The sequence below is a fragment of the Petaurus breviceps genome, unplaced genomic scaffold (assembly GCF_028583685.1).
Source record: "Petaurus breviceps papuanus isolate PSGF00001 unplaced genomic scaffold, PetGlider_PUasm1.0 103, whole genome shotgun sequence".
In the NCBI taxonomy this organism is placed as follows: Eukaryota; Metazoa; Chordata; class Mammalia; order Diprotodontia; family Petauridae; genus Petaurus; species Petaurus breviceps.
The window spans coordinates 6,376,912-6,390,022 of record NW_027185588.1 but is presented as its reverse complement, the minus strand read 5'-3'; the positions used below and the strand labels follow the sequence as shown (position 1 = coordinate 6,390,022).

At 45.8% G+C, this 13,111-nt stretch overlaps 1 protein-coding gene across 3 annotated transcripts in view; it reads right to left on the bottom strand.

The window, feature by feature from the left end:
* NCLN (nicalin) overlaps positions 1–959 on the bottom strand; it is a 42,987-nt gene extending 42,028 nt beyond the window's left edge. For all 3 annotated transcript variants that reach the window (XR_011171687.1, XM_069104475.1, XM_069104592.1), the window contains exon 1: positions 644–959. Coding sequence is in view for 2 of the 3 variants with exons in the window: in XM_069104475.1 (XP_068960576.1) it covers positions 644–827 (184 nt within the window). In the remaining variant the exon portion in view is untranslated. The remainder of the gene's footprint in view (positions 1–643) is intronic.
* Between the last annotated feature and the right edge of the window lie 12,152 nt (positions 960–13,111).

Genomic DNA, 13,111 nt, shown 5'->3' with positions numbered 1-13,111 from the left:
GGGGGGGGGGGGGGGGCTTCCAAGGCAGGAATGGGGGCAGCAGGTGACTCGGCCAGGGTCTCTGGGAATGTTCTGAACTCTGGGGGGCCGGGACCCCAGACAGGGGTGGGGTGGCTACAGAGGACTGCCTCGCAAAGAGTGGGGCTTGGGGAGGGGGCTCCCCGGCAGGGGCGCGGACAAGACAAGGCTTGAGGACGGCGGGCTAAGGGCCACTCAAAGGCAAGGCTGAGGGCGCGGGGGCCGGGCCGGTCAGCCTGGGATGGGATCAGACAGAGCCCCCCGGGGCTGGAAGACGTGGGCTCCGGGGCAATGGGCGAGGATGGCCCCCAGACCCAGGTGTGGGGGCGGGGGACTCCCACTCCAAACGGTCGGCCCTGATGGGGATCTGTCTGGAAGGAGCGGGAGAGTGCAGGCTGGGCTGAGAGGGGGGAGGGGGGAGGCACAAGAGAAAGGGGAGGGGGCCCCGGGCCCAGGCTCTAGCACAGCGAGCTGTGGGTCGTGCTGGGGCGGGGCAGACACACACACTGTCACACACACATTGTCACACACACATTGTCACACACACTCACACACGGGGTCGCGCCGGGGGGAGGGGCCGGAGCGCGAGCCCGGCGGGCCGGGGCGGCGGCGGGGGAGGACGCACCGTAAGCCTGGCCCTGCAGGTCGTACTGCTGCATGCGGTAGACGGTGAACTCGTGCGCCGCGTCGGCGGTGGGCAGCGGCGGCGCCACGAGCAGCAGCACAGCGGGCAAGAAGACGATGAAGCTGAGGGGCAGGCACGAGGCCTTCAGCATGTTCTCCAGCACCTCGCCCGCCTCCTCCAGCATCCTGGCGGCCGGGCAGGGGCGGCCCGCGGTCGGCGGGGCTCCGGCAGGTACACGGACGACAGCGGCGGCTCGGGCTAGAGCTCCCGAAGCTCGGACTCCTGGTCCGCCGGCAGCCCAGCGGCATGGACAGCCCCGGGGTCCTTCAGGCAGCGCCGCGTACACCCCCGCCGCCGCCGCTCTGCCTCCTGGGAAATGTAGTCCTAGCGGTACTAGGGAAAGAATGCGTTTCTCAGGGCGCGCTCAGCCTCATGGGAGTCGTAGTCCTCTGAGCCGACGGTGGCCGTAGGGAGGGACGAAGCGTCGATAGACGGGCGCAAACGCAGTCGGGAGATGTAGTCTCCTTGGCCAAGGTGGCTGGGTCACCCAGCTCCAAGAACACGTGGAGTTTTAAAACGTTAATTTCAGGATTTGGGGAAGAGGTGCTTGGAAGCCAGCACCCACGTGGCGCTTGGGTTTGACTCAGCCCTACTACTCAAATATGTGACCTCGGGCAAATCGCGTGATCTCTGCGGACCTCAGTTTCCTCACCTGCAAAATGAGAGGGTTGACCCAGATGAGGCAACAAAAAGGCAAAGCACAGGGCTTGCAGTCCAGGAAAGACCTGAGTTCAAATCCATACCTAGACACTTCAGAGCTTCCTGACCCAGGGCAAGCCACTTCTCCTCTTCCTGGCTTAGCTTCTGCAACTGTAAAATGGAGATAACACCACCTATCTCCCAGAGTTATTTTGAGGATAAAATTACATAATATTTGCAAAGCAGTGACACACAGTAGGCATTTAATAAATGCTTGTTTCATTCTTTCCATTCCCTAAAACTAAGGTCCTATAATATTTTTTTTTCTGCGTCCTTTTGCAGTTAACAAAGTGCTATCCTCATGACAACCTTGAGAGGCAGGAAAAACAAGTGGTGTTACAATTTGTCTGTGGCTGCCCAGCTCGAAAGGGACTCGTCTGGGGCACAGGCCTATGTCCCCTGAATCTGAGAACAACATTCTTCCCAACCTGATCACTAGGGAGCCTTGGAATTTGGGGCAAGTTATTCAGTGAGCAAATGTACATTCTTCATGCTGAAGAAATGTTACATTACTGTTTTTAGATGTAGGAGATGTCTTGCATCAAACTGGGAAGTGGAAGGGGTTGGAGAGCGAGAATGGGGGCAGGTCCAGACCCTCAAATTCACCCAAATGGGAACTACCAGCATGAAAAAAAAAATTCCCTCCAATGATACAGATTGGCAACTCCTATACCATGTTGTCCTACACAGTTGCCTGGGGCACTGAAAAGTTAAGTGACTTGTACAGGGTCACCCAACTACCATGAAACAGAAGCAAGACTTGAACCCAGATCTTCCTGACTCCAAGGCCAACCCTTTATCTACTATGCTCTGTGTTGTGATGAACAAAATACAAATTCATTTGAAAGCATTAATGAATTTCTTCATCCTGAATTATCTCAATCAACAGATACTAGCAGTATTACTACCATGTGGGGAGTCCTCAAAAGATTTTTGACATTTAAAAAGGGCCCTCCTGCTAGAAAAGACTAGAAAGCAATTTATTTATTTATACTTCACTGCCTGTTCTTGAGTCAGTGAGTCAACAAAAAATTTTATTTTCATATCTGCATTCTTTCCTTCTCGTTTCCACCCAACCCCAAATGAGAAAGCAGGAAAACTAAAACCTGTATAAATATGTACAATCAAGCAAAGCAAATTCCTCTGTGTATGTATGCAAAAAATGCCTCCATCTGCATACACCCTGAGTCAGTTACCTCTCAGGAGGTGGGAAGCATGTTTTATCATAGGCCCTTATACTGATCTGAGGTCCTAAGTCTTTCAGAGTTGTTTATCTTTACAATATCATTGTTATTATATAAATTGTTCTCCTGGTTCTGCTAACTTCACTCTGCATCAGTTCATACAAGTCTTCCCAGATTTCTCTGAAACTGTCCCCTTAATCATTTCTTACATCACAATAGTATTACTTTCATGTGCCACAACTTACTCAGCCATTCTCCAAATGATGGGCATCCCCTCAGTTTCCAATTCTTTGCCACTACAAAAAGAGCTGCTATCAATAATTTTGTACAGATGTGTCCCTTTCCTCTTTTTTTTTTGTCTCTTTGAGGGATAGATCTACTAGTGGAATTAATAAATCTGAGGGTATGCATAGATTTATAGCTTTGGGGCCGTAATTCCAAATTGCTTTCCAGAATGGCTAGACTAGTTTACAACTCCACTAATATAGTTCATTATACTTATTTTCCCACAGCCCTTTCAATATTTGTCATTTTCCTTTATCAACTTTGCCAATTTCATGGGTTCAAGGTGATACTTCAGAGTTGTTTCAATTTATACTTCTCTAATTATTAGCAACTTGGGGGACTTTTTAATATGGTTATTGATAAGTTGAATTTCTTCCTCTGCAAACTTCCTGTTTATGTGCTTTGACTGTTTTTCAATGGAGGAATGACTCTTATTCTTAGAAATTTGAATCAGTTCTTATATATCTTCGAAATAAGACCTTTATCAGAGAAACTTGCTTCAAAGATTTTTTTCCCAACTTATCTGCTTTTCTTCTAACTTTAGCTGAATTGTTTTTTTTTAATTTTGTGCAATTAAAATTGCCCATGTCACCTGTGAACCTCTCTAACTCTTAGTTATGAATTCTCCTTCTATCCGTAAATCTGAGGGGTAATTTCATCCATGCTCCTTTAATTTGTTTATGATGTCTTTATGTCTAAATCAGTTACCCCTTTGGAGCTTTCAACAAGCATGTATAAAATGTTTAACGTGTTCCAGGCATTATTCGAAATGCTGGGAATAAAAAGAAAGGCCAAAAAATACTTAAACATGAAAAACAAGCAGGTATATGAGGAGTCTCCAGGACTAATTCTAATTGGAAAGGACAACATGGAACCAGGTAAGCTCATCAAAAAGGCCTTTTACAAAAGATACCTTCATTTTCTCTTCTCTCACTCTCTTATTAACTCCTTAGAATCTGACTTCTGATCTCATAATTCCACCAAAACCCTCTCCAAAATTACCAATGTTCTCTTAGTTACCAAATTCAATGACTTTTTCTCCATCCTCATCCTCCTCGATACTCTCTTTTCTCTGCATCTTTGGGACACTACTCTCTCCTGGTTCTCCTTCTACCTCTGTGACCACTCCTTCTCTGTCTCTTTTGCTGGATCCTCCTCTAACTCACACCCTCTAATCACAGGTATTCCTCTGGGTTCTGTTCTGGGCCCTCTTCTCCTCTCCCTTTATATACCTTCACTTGGTGATCTCATCAGTTCCCATAGATTTAACTACCAGCTATACATTGATGATTTTCAAATTTACCTACCCTGCCCCAACCTCTCTGCTGACCTCTAATTTCTCATCTTCAACTGCCTTTCAGACAACTCAAACTAAAATGTCCAGAAGACAACTTAAACTCAATACATCCTAAACAGATCTCATTGTCTTTCCCCCTAGACTCCCCCTCCCTTCTTTACTTCTTATTACTGTGAAGCTGGCACCATCCCAGCCCCTCAGGCTCACAGCCTAAAAGTTAGCCTCAGCTCCCCACTATCTCTCACCCCCCCATCCAAGCTGTTGCCAAGACTTGTGCATTTCACCTATGCAGCATTTCTCAAAGATGCCCCCTTCTTGGGGGCAGGTAGGTGGCATAGTGAATAGAACACTGGTCCTGGAATCAGGAGGACCTGAGTTCAAATTTAGCCTCAGACGCTTAACACTTACTAGCCATGTGATCTTGGGCAAGTCACCCATCTTCCCCCCTCCAAAAAGACCAAAAAAAAAAGATTCCCCCTTCTCTCCTCTGATGTTACCACCCCTCTAGTGTAGACCTTCATCCTCCTCTCATGCCTAGATTACTGCAATAGCTGCTATCAGGTCTGCCTGCCTCAAGTCTCTCCCCACTCTGGTCCATCCCTCCAGTCAGCCACCAAAGGGATTTTCCTAAAGCATAGGTTTGATCACATCACACACACACACACACACACACACACACACACACACACCCCACTCAGTAAATGCCATTGGTTTCCTATTGCCTCCAGGATCAAATACAAAATGCTGTGTTTGGCATTCAAAGCCCCTCCTAACCTAGCACCCCCTCTCCTGACCTTTCCAGTTCTAATGCCTTCCTCTCTCTTTAATCCAATGACACTGGCCTCCTGGCTGTTCCATGAATGGGAACCTCCATCTCTCTGCCTGTCCCTGGTGCCTCCTTCACTCTAACCACTGACCTCCCTGTCTGCCTCTAAGTCCCAACTAAAATCCCACCTTCCACAGGAAGCCTCCCCTAACTCCTCTTAATTCCAGTGCCTTCCCTCTATTAATTGCCTCCTTTTCATCCTGTCTTGAGCTTGGTTGGTATGTATTTGTTCACTTGTTGTCTCCCTCATTGGACTGTAAGCTCCTTGAGGACAGGGGCTGTCTTTTGTCTCTTTTTGTATCCCCAATGCTTAGCACATTGCCTGGCATGTAGTAGTCACTTAAAAAAAATTTTTTTAAAGCACATGGAAAGTAAGCTTAGAGTGAAAGGCTCTAGCAAGTGGGGAGGCTAGGAAAGACTTCCTGAAGAAGGTGGTATTTGTGGGGCAGCTAGGTGGCACAGTGAATAGAACACCAGCCCTGGAGTCAGGAGGACCTGATTTCAAATGCAGCCTCAGACACTTACTAGCTGTGTGACCCTGGGCAAGTCACTTTACCCTGGTTGCCTCAGTTTCCTGCTCTGTAAAATGAGCTGGAGAAGGAATGGCAAATCACTCCAGTATCTTTGCCAAGAAAACCCCAAAAGGGGTCAGGGAGAGTTGGACAGGACTGAAAAAAATAAACAACAAGAAATGTACCAGGCCTTGTAGTAAATGCTGAGGACACAAAGAAAGTCGAAAACATGGTCCCTGGCCTCAGAGAGCCCACATTCTAATGAGGGAGACAACAGACAAACACTATGAATATACAAGATGTAGATAAGAAAAACTGGACATAATCTCGGAAGGCAAAAGTAAGGAAGGAGGAACTTCCAGGACAGCCAGTGAAAAGGCACAGACTTGGGAAATGGAGTATCATGGGCTTGAAAATCAGCCAGGAGGGTAGAGTCACTGGACCATAAAGGGCTCAGAGGGGAGCAAGGGGTAAGATGACTGGAAAGGTGGGAAGCACGGTGATCAATGATTTGGCTAAGAGAACAATATAGACAGAAGAGAAGAAGGCCAAGGACAGAACCTTGGGGCCTCCACAGGAAGCTAGAGGGGTCACCTGGGCAATCAAACGGATAGGATTCCCAACCCAACAACCTCTCTGCTAGATCTGTCCAACCCTGGTAAGCCATGCAACTCAAAGAGGCAACGCTCTTGCAAAGTTCCAGTTAAGAACCACCCTCATAACTGAGGCCTATGTCTCTAGGACAGGCTCTGATGAGCTGGCTGAAGACTCAACCATAATGGCCACCAGGGGGAGCCAATGACCAACGAGCCTAGTTGATTCATTTCTACCATATAAACAGTAGTGGGACTCAAGGGGCTTGCAGGGGTGGGGAGCCTGTGGCCTGGAGGCCACATGTGACCCTCTAGGTCCTCAAGTACAGCCCTGTGACTACATCCAAACTTCACAGAACAAACCCCCTCTGTAAAACTTGGACTCAGTCAAAAGGCCGCACCCAAGGACCACATGTGATCTCAAGGCCAAAGGTTCCCCACCCCTGGTAAGACATTGCTCTCATTCCCTTTACATTTAAGAACTTCATGTTCTCTGGACTCAGGCAAGGAGTGTGGAGAAGTGTGTTCTCTAGCAGAAGGCTCTCTGGTTCATTTAGTCCCCCACTCCAGCAAGCTAGGAAAAAAAATTCCCTGCGTTTATGTTTTTGCACATACCTAGGGTCTTCCCAAAGGTAGTAGTAAAAAGGTACTCAACATACCATATGAATCAGATATGGGACAGATATTTATTTCCTCCATACAAAAGAATATTAAGCATTAAACACCCAGAAGCATGCATTGACAGAAAAGACTTTAAACACAATTCAGTACAAATATAACTTCAGTTGTATGGTTCCAGGAATTTGGAGGTCTCTCTCTTAGTCATTACTGGCAAGATTCTTGCCAGAGTCCTCCTTAATAGGCTGATCCCTTCACCTGGAAGATAGTCATCTACCTGAGAGCCAGTGTGGCTTCAGAAAGGGCCAAGGAACAGTCAATATGGTGTTTGCTGCCCAACAAATCCAGAAGTGCCAGGAACAGCACAGAGGCCTGTACACAGTTTGTAGATCTAACCAAGGCCTTTGATACTATTAGTTGTGAGAGCTTATGGAAACTTATGTCAAAATGTGGTTGCCCAGAGAAGTGCGTCAGCACTGTACATTAATTTCATGACAGCATGCTTGCCCAGGCTCTGGATGATGGACAGTGCTCTAGGGCTTTCCTAGTCACCAGTGGAGTGAAACAAGGCTGTGCATTTGCTCCCATGCTTTTTAGCATGTTGTTTTCAGCCATGTTGTCAAATGTTTTCAATGAGGATGAACAAGGACATCTACCTCGCTGATGGTAAATTCTTCAACTTGAAAAGGCTTCAAGCCAAGACCAAAGTGGAGGGAGTGTTGGTGCATGATTATCTGTTTGCAGACGATTGTGCACTCAATGCAGCCTCTGAAGCTGAGATGCAATAAAGTATGGATCAAGTCTCTGCCGCTTGTGCTAATTTTGGCCTAACAATTAACACCAAGAAAACACAGGGGCTCCACAAGCCGGCATCACAGCATCCATTCTTGGAACCATCGGTTACGGCAAAAGGAGAAGTTCTGAATGCTGTGGATAGGTTCACTTACCTTGGCAGTGTACTTTACAGGGATGTACATATAGGAGATGGTGTTGACACACACGTTGCCAGAGCTAGCTCACTGAAGGCTCTGAAGAAAAGTGTGGGAGAGAAGACGTATTAGACTGACTACCAGAGTGAAGGTCTACAGAGCCGTGGTGCTGACCTCATTGTTGTATAATTGTGAAACCTGCATAGTGTACCAGCGCCATGCCAGGAAGCTGAATCGCTGCCATTTGAATTGTATAAGGAAGATTCTGAAGGTCACCTGGCAGGATAAGGTACCAGACACTGAGGTCCTCCCTCAAACTAAACTGCCAAGCATTCAAACTCTATTGCAGAGAGTGCAACTCTGATGGGCTGGCCACATTGTTTGAATGTAAAACATAGGCTTGCCAAAAAGACTATTTTATGGAGAACTCACACAGGGCAAGAATTCACATGGTGGTCAGAAGAAGCCATACAAGGACACTCATGGTCTTTCTCAAGAATTTTGGAATTGATTGTGTGACATGGGAGACTCTGGCACAGGACCGCTCAGCATGGTGCCCACATCAGAGACAGTGTTGTGCTCTATGAGCAAAGCAGAACTGAGATGGCTCAAAGGAAACACAGGATGTGGAAATTTAGAGAATCCACCCCAAATGTTCACATATTTGTGCTCGACCTGTGATAGAACATTCCGAGCTCATATTGGTCTGATCAGCCACAGTTGGACACATTGAAACTTGATTCTGGTATAGTGATGTCATTGTGGGAAGGACAACAACCAATCAGGTAACCAATCAGCCCAGAAAGTTGAGACATTTTCTTTAATATCTGTTCTCCCTGTGTCACCGAGGTTGGAAGTACAGGGTTTACTCATAACCCCGAACTACTCCATCTTTGACCTGGGCAAGTTCATTCCTCCTTAGGCAACCTGGTGGCCCCCCACTCTTGGGGGTTCACTGTGTTCATGCCAGAATCAGTGTAGACACCTGTTTAGTATAACGCATGACATCTGAGAACTCCAGAGCTCAGAAGATCCATCAGCCTCAGATTCCCCCATAACTGGATTACAGATGTGCACTGCTAGACCAGGGAGGTTGAGGCTTAAATCTCATCATAAAGCAGTTTGAAGGGCATGAGTGGACCTTATTACATTGTGCCCTTACTCTACAAATGTCCCCTCAAAACCCTGGTTGGTCTCCCCATCTCAAGTCCCTTCTCACTCAGCTATTAAATGGATCTCCCTGAAGTGCAGATCTGACCATGTTTCCCCCCACTGCTCAGTAAACTCTGGTGACTCTATTATTCCAGGATCCAGTAGAAAACCTTGTCTGTTGTTTCATTTTTCACCTCAGCTTCACACAGAGAAGGTCACATACCTTTGATCTCAACTGGCATCCACAAGCACTCCTCCTTCCTAGGCCCTAACTCTGAAATTCCTCTATCTGACTTATTATGATGGAGTTGGATTGCCCCCAGGATGTAACCACAAAATGATCAAATAAGGAGGTATTCATGTACCTTCTTTTGATTTAGAGGTGGGAAAGGCAGGACAGGGACAGGGTGTGCTGGAGTCAGCTTGTACTGACTGGAGCCATTCCCTCCCCCCACCCCCCAGAGAGCTGGTTATTAAACATTTACTGACATACCATTGACAGAGACCAAGTTCTCCACTATGTGACCATAATTCATCTATCATAGGGTCTTGAGTTTAAAGCTGGAAGGAACATTAGAGGTCATCATGTACAACTGTAGCACCAATACAATATTTACAGCACCCATGATCATGATAAAGACCATGACTATAAGTATCGCATGACGTTCGATTGCAAAATATACCAAACTCTCCAGATAGAGGACAGAACTGAAGCATTTATTTAGACACCAGAAAACCAAATCCCAACACCATCATAGTACCAAAGATATTCAGAAGCCATAATAAGGCTGACCCCAAGTCAAATGCTCTGGTCACTACCCCATGGTGCCTCCAGTTTCTCTTGGTGCCTCATTCTAGTCTTCTTCCTCATCTCCAATTGTTTAGCCCCTCCCTGATTCTCCAGATCATTGACACCTCAATGGGCTCACCTTCTTCTCCAAAATCTGTACTCTTTAGTCATCTGGTTCAACATTACATTGTTTTCCACCCTCAAGTTCCTTGTCCCCCTCATCCCTTTCCTGTCTTCAGCCTTGTATTACTCCAACCATCCAGACTCTACTTCTGCTCTCTTACTGGTGGATGCCAAGAGAGGAGCCAATGCAATGGTTCACTACAAAGCAATGTTATCTGACTTACTGACCAACAGCCAACCCTTTTCATCTTCCTGGATTGACTACTCCCTTCCACTCCCCACGATGGTTTTTCCAAACCTTCTTTCTTTTCTGCAAACCTTCTGTACTATCCTAGCCCTCATTAAAGGACCACATACCTTCCTTTGCTGAAAAACTGAAGCCATTGGGCTTCTCCCAATCCCCGCAATACCATCCCACACTCACTCTCTTCTCTTGTGCTCCAGTCTTGAAGAAACAGACAACCATTCTTCTTGCCAGTGCCAACCTCTTGCCTTGTGCCCTTGGTCCAGGGGTGAGTTGGAGCTAGTTCATATTGGCTCCTAAAAGCCAATGGATAAATGTTGAGTGTGCACATTTTCACTTTGGAAATGGTCGAATACTACAAATCAAGGCTTGATTTTTTTTTTGTTATTGATTGATTAGACATAAAAAAGTTATGAAGAAAATGTTAATGATGCAAATTACACTTAAAAAGTATTTCCTGTGCACATTTTTTGGGGGGAAGGGGAGGCTGTCATTAAATATTTACCAGCATATCCCTGCTTTGATCTCATCCTCCCTAATTCCTCTGAGAATTTTCTCACCCTTTCATCAATCACCTTTTCCCTCCTTAAGTGTCCATCTCCTTTTCATCACTATGGAAGGATATAGAGCCAGTGTCAGAACCAGAAAGTCTCACCTCTGACAAATACCGGCTGGGTTACTCCAGGTTATTTAATCTCTCGGAGACCTTGACCACCCTCTGACTACAAATTTCAAAGAAGGTGCCAACTTGCATAAGTAGAGGGAGCTTCTTTGTTCCCTATACCAGGAAACTTCCTAGTTCCTATCTATACATTCACACATACATACACATATATATGTATATGTGTGTGTGTATATATATATATATATATATCCATACCCACTATTTTCTACCCCTTAGAAATATGACCAAACTTTGCCCTCCCCCATCCTTAAAGACCTTGGCTTAACACTAGCTCCTGCTGAAGGTATCTCATACCTCTTCTTCCACCCACTGTCAAATTACTAAAGAAAGAAACAACAAGCTGCCGCCAGTTCCCACATTCACTTTCTCACCCTGCCATTTATTTCTCAGTTCTTCACTATCTGGTCCCCATCTTAACCTCTCAGCAGTATCTGACAGAGCAGGCAGCCCTCCGCTCCTCTGGATTCCCTCTTCTCCCTCAGTTTCTATGCCTGTGCTCTGTGGTGGTCCAGTCCCTTCTTCTCAATCTCCTTAGCAGGTTCATTACATGGGTTCCAACCTCCACATTGGGGTGTGCTCCATGACTCCGTCCTGGGTCCTCTCCTCTTCTCTTGCTACAATCTTTCTCTGTTTGTTCTTCATACATCCTGTATGAGCTTATTATGAACATACTGTATTCCCTTAATTGAGGCATCTAGGTGGTATAGGAAATATCACACTGGATGACCTGAGTTCAAATCTAGTCTCAGACATTTCCCAGCTGTGTGAACCTGGGTAAGCCACTTAACTTCTATCTGCCTTAGTTTCCTCAACTATAAACATGTATAATAACAACACCTGCCTCAGTTTCCTCAACTATAAGATAGATATAATAACACTTACCTCAGTTTTTCTTAACTATAAAATGGGTATAACACCTACCCCACAGGGTTGTCATGAGGATTGAATGAGATACATAAAGTGTTTTGCAAACCTTAAAGTGCTATATAAATTAAGCTATAATAATTATTGTGTATCATGTAATGATGATATTATTATTGAATATAAAGTTTTTGAGGACCAGTGCCTAATACAGTGCCTAGCACATAGTAGGCAATTAATAAATACCTTCTTATTGGTCCAAAGTCCACCTAATAAGTGAGTAGCTATTTTACAGCACAGTACTAGGGACTAAGGTATATTCCAAGAGAATTGATATAGAGAGACTCCCCCAAGGACATCTAGCCCAAAGCATACCTGAGAAGGAATCCTTTCAATAAATTCCAAGCATGTGATCATCCAGCCTCTTTTAAAGACCCCCCAGGTCTGACCCCACTCACCCTCACCTTTCATGGTATGAAGTTGCTGACAAATTCAAGGATCATTGATTTAAGAGGTAAAAGGGATCTCATCTCATCCAATTTCCTCACTAACAGATGAGGAAACTGAAGCATAATTCACAGCTTGATGTAGCTTGATTTGAACCTGGACCCTCTGATTCCAAATCACTCATTCTTTCCATTGGACCACAAGTTGATTCATTTATTCACCAGGGAGGAAAAGGCCCAGCCAAGAGGGGAACTGAGTTGAGGGAAGGAAAGCACAGTCTGTGAACAAGCATTTATTAAATGCCTTCTAGGCTCCAGGCCTTGTGTTAACAGTATTACAGGGATACAGAGAAAGGCAAAAGGCAATCCCTTCCTTCAAAGAACTCGCTGTCTAATGGAAGAGACAACATGCAGACAATTCTGGGCATGCAAGACACATACAGGTAAATTGGCAAGTCCTCAACAGAGGGAAGGCACTGACCTTCCAAATCTAGGATGGGGAAAGGCTTCCTGTGGAAGGCAGGACTTTAGCTGAGATTTTACTAAAATCAAGGAAGATCAGAGGTGGAGATGAGGAGGAAAAAACATTCCAGCCAAGGGGGACAGACAATGAAAATGCCCAAAGCCCAGAGCTGAAGGGTCTAGTTCAATGAATATCAAGTTGGTGAATGTCACTATATCATGCTTACAGGATATAATGTATGAGAAGCCAGGAAAATTGAGGCTTTATAAGTCAAATAGAGGGTTTTATATTTTATCCTGGGAGCAGATTACCACCACCACCCCCATCACTGTGCCGTTTGCCAGCTGTGTAACAATGGGCAGTATCCTCTTCTGCTGTCCTCTGAGTAGGTCTCAGTTTCCTCATCTGTAAAATGAAGGGCTTAGATAGACAGTCTCACTCCAAAGAGGGGAGGGAAGGGAATAAGCATTGATAGGGCACCTACTGTGTATCAGGCACTGTGCTAAGCATTTTCCACAAATATTATCGCATTTGATCTCAGAGAAACGAGAACAGGACCGGGGCAGCTAGGTGGTGCGATGAATAGAGCACCAGCCCTGGATTCAGGAGGATCTGAGTTCAAATCCAGCCTCAGATACTTAACACTTACTAGCCATGTGACCTTGGGCAAGTCACTTGACCCCAATTGCCCTGCCTTCCCC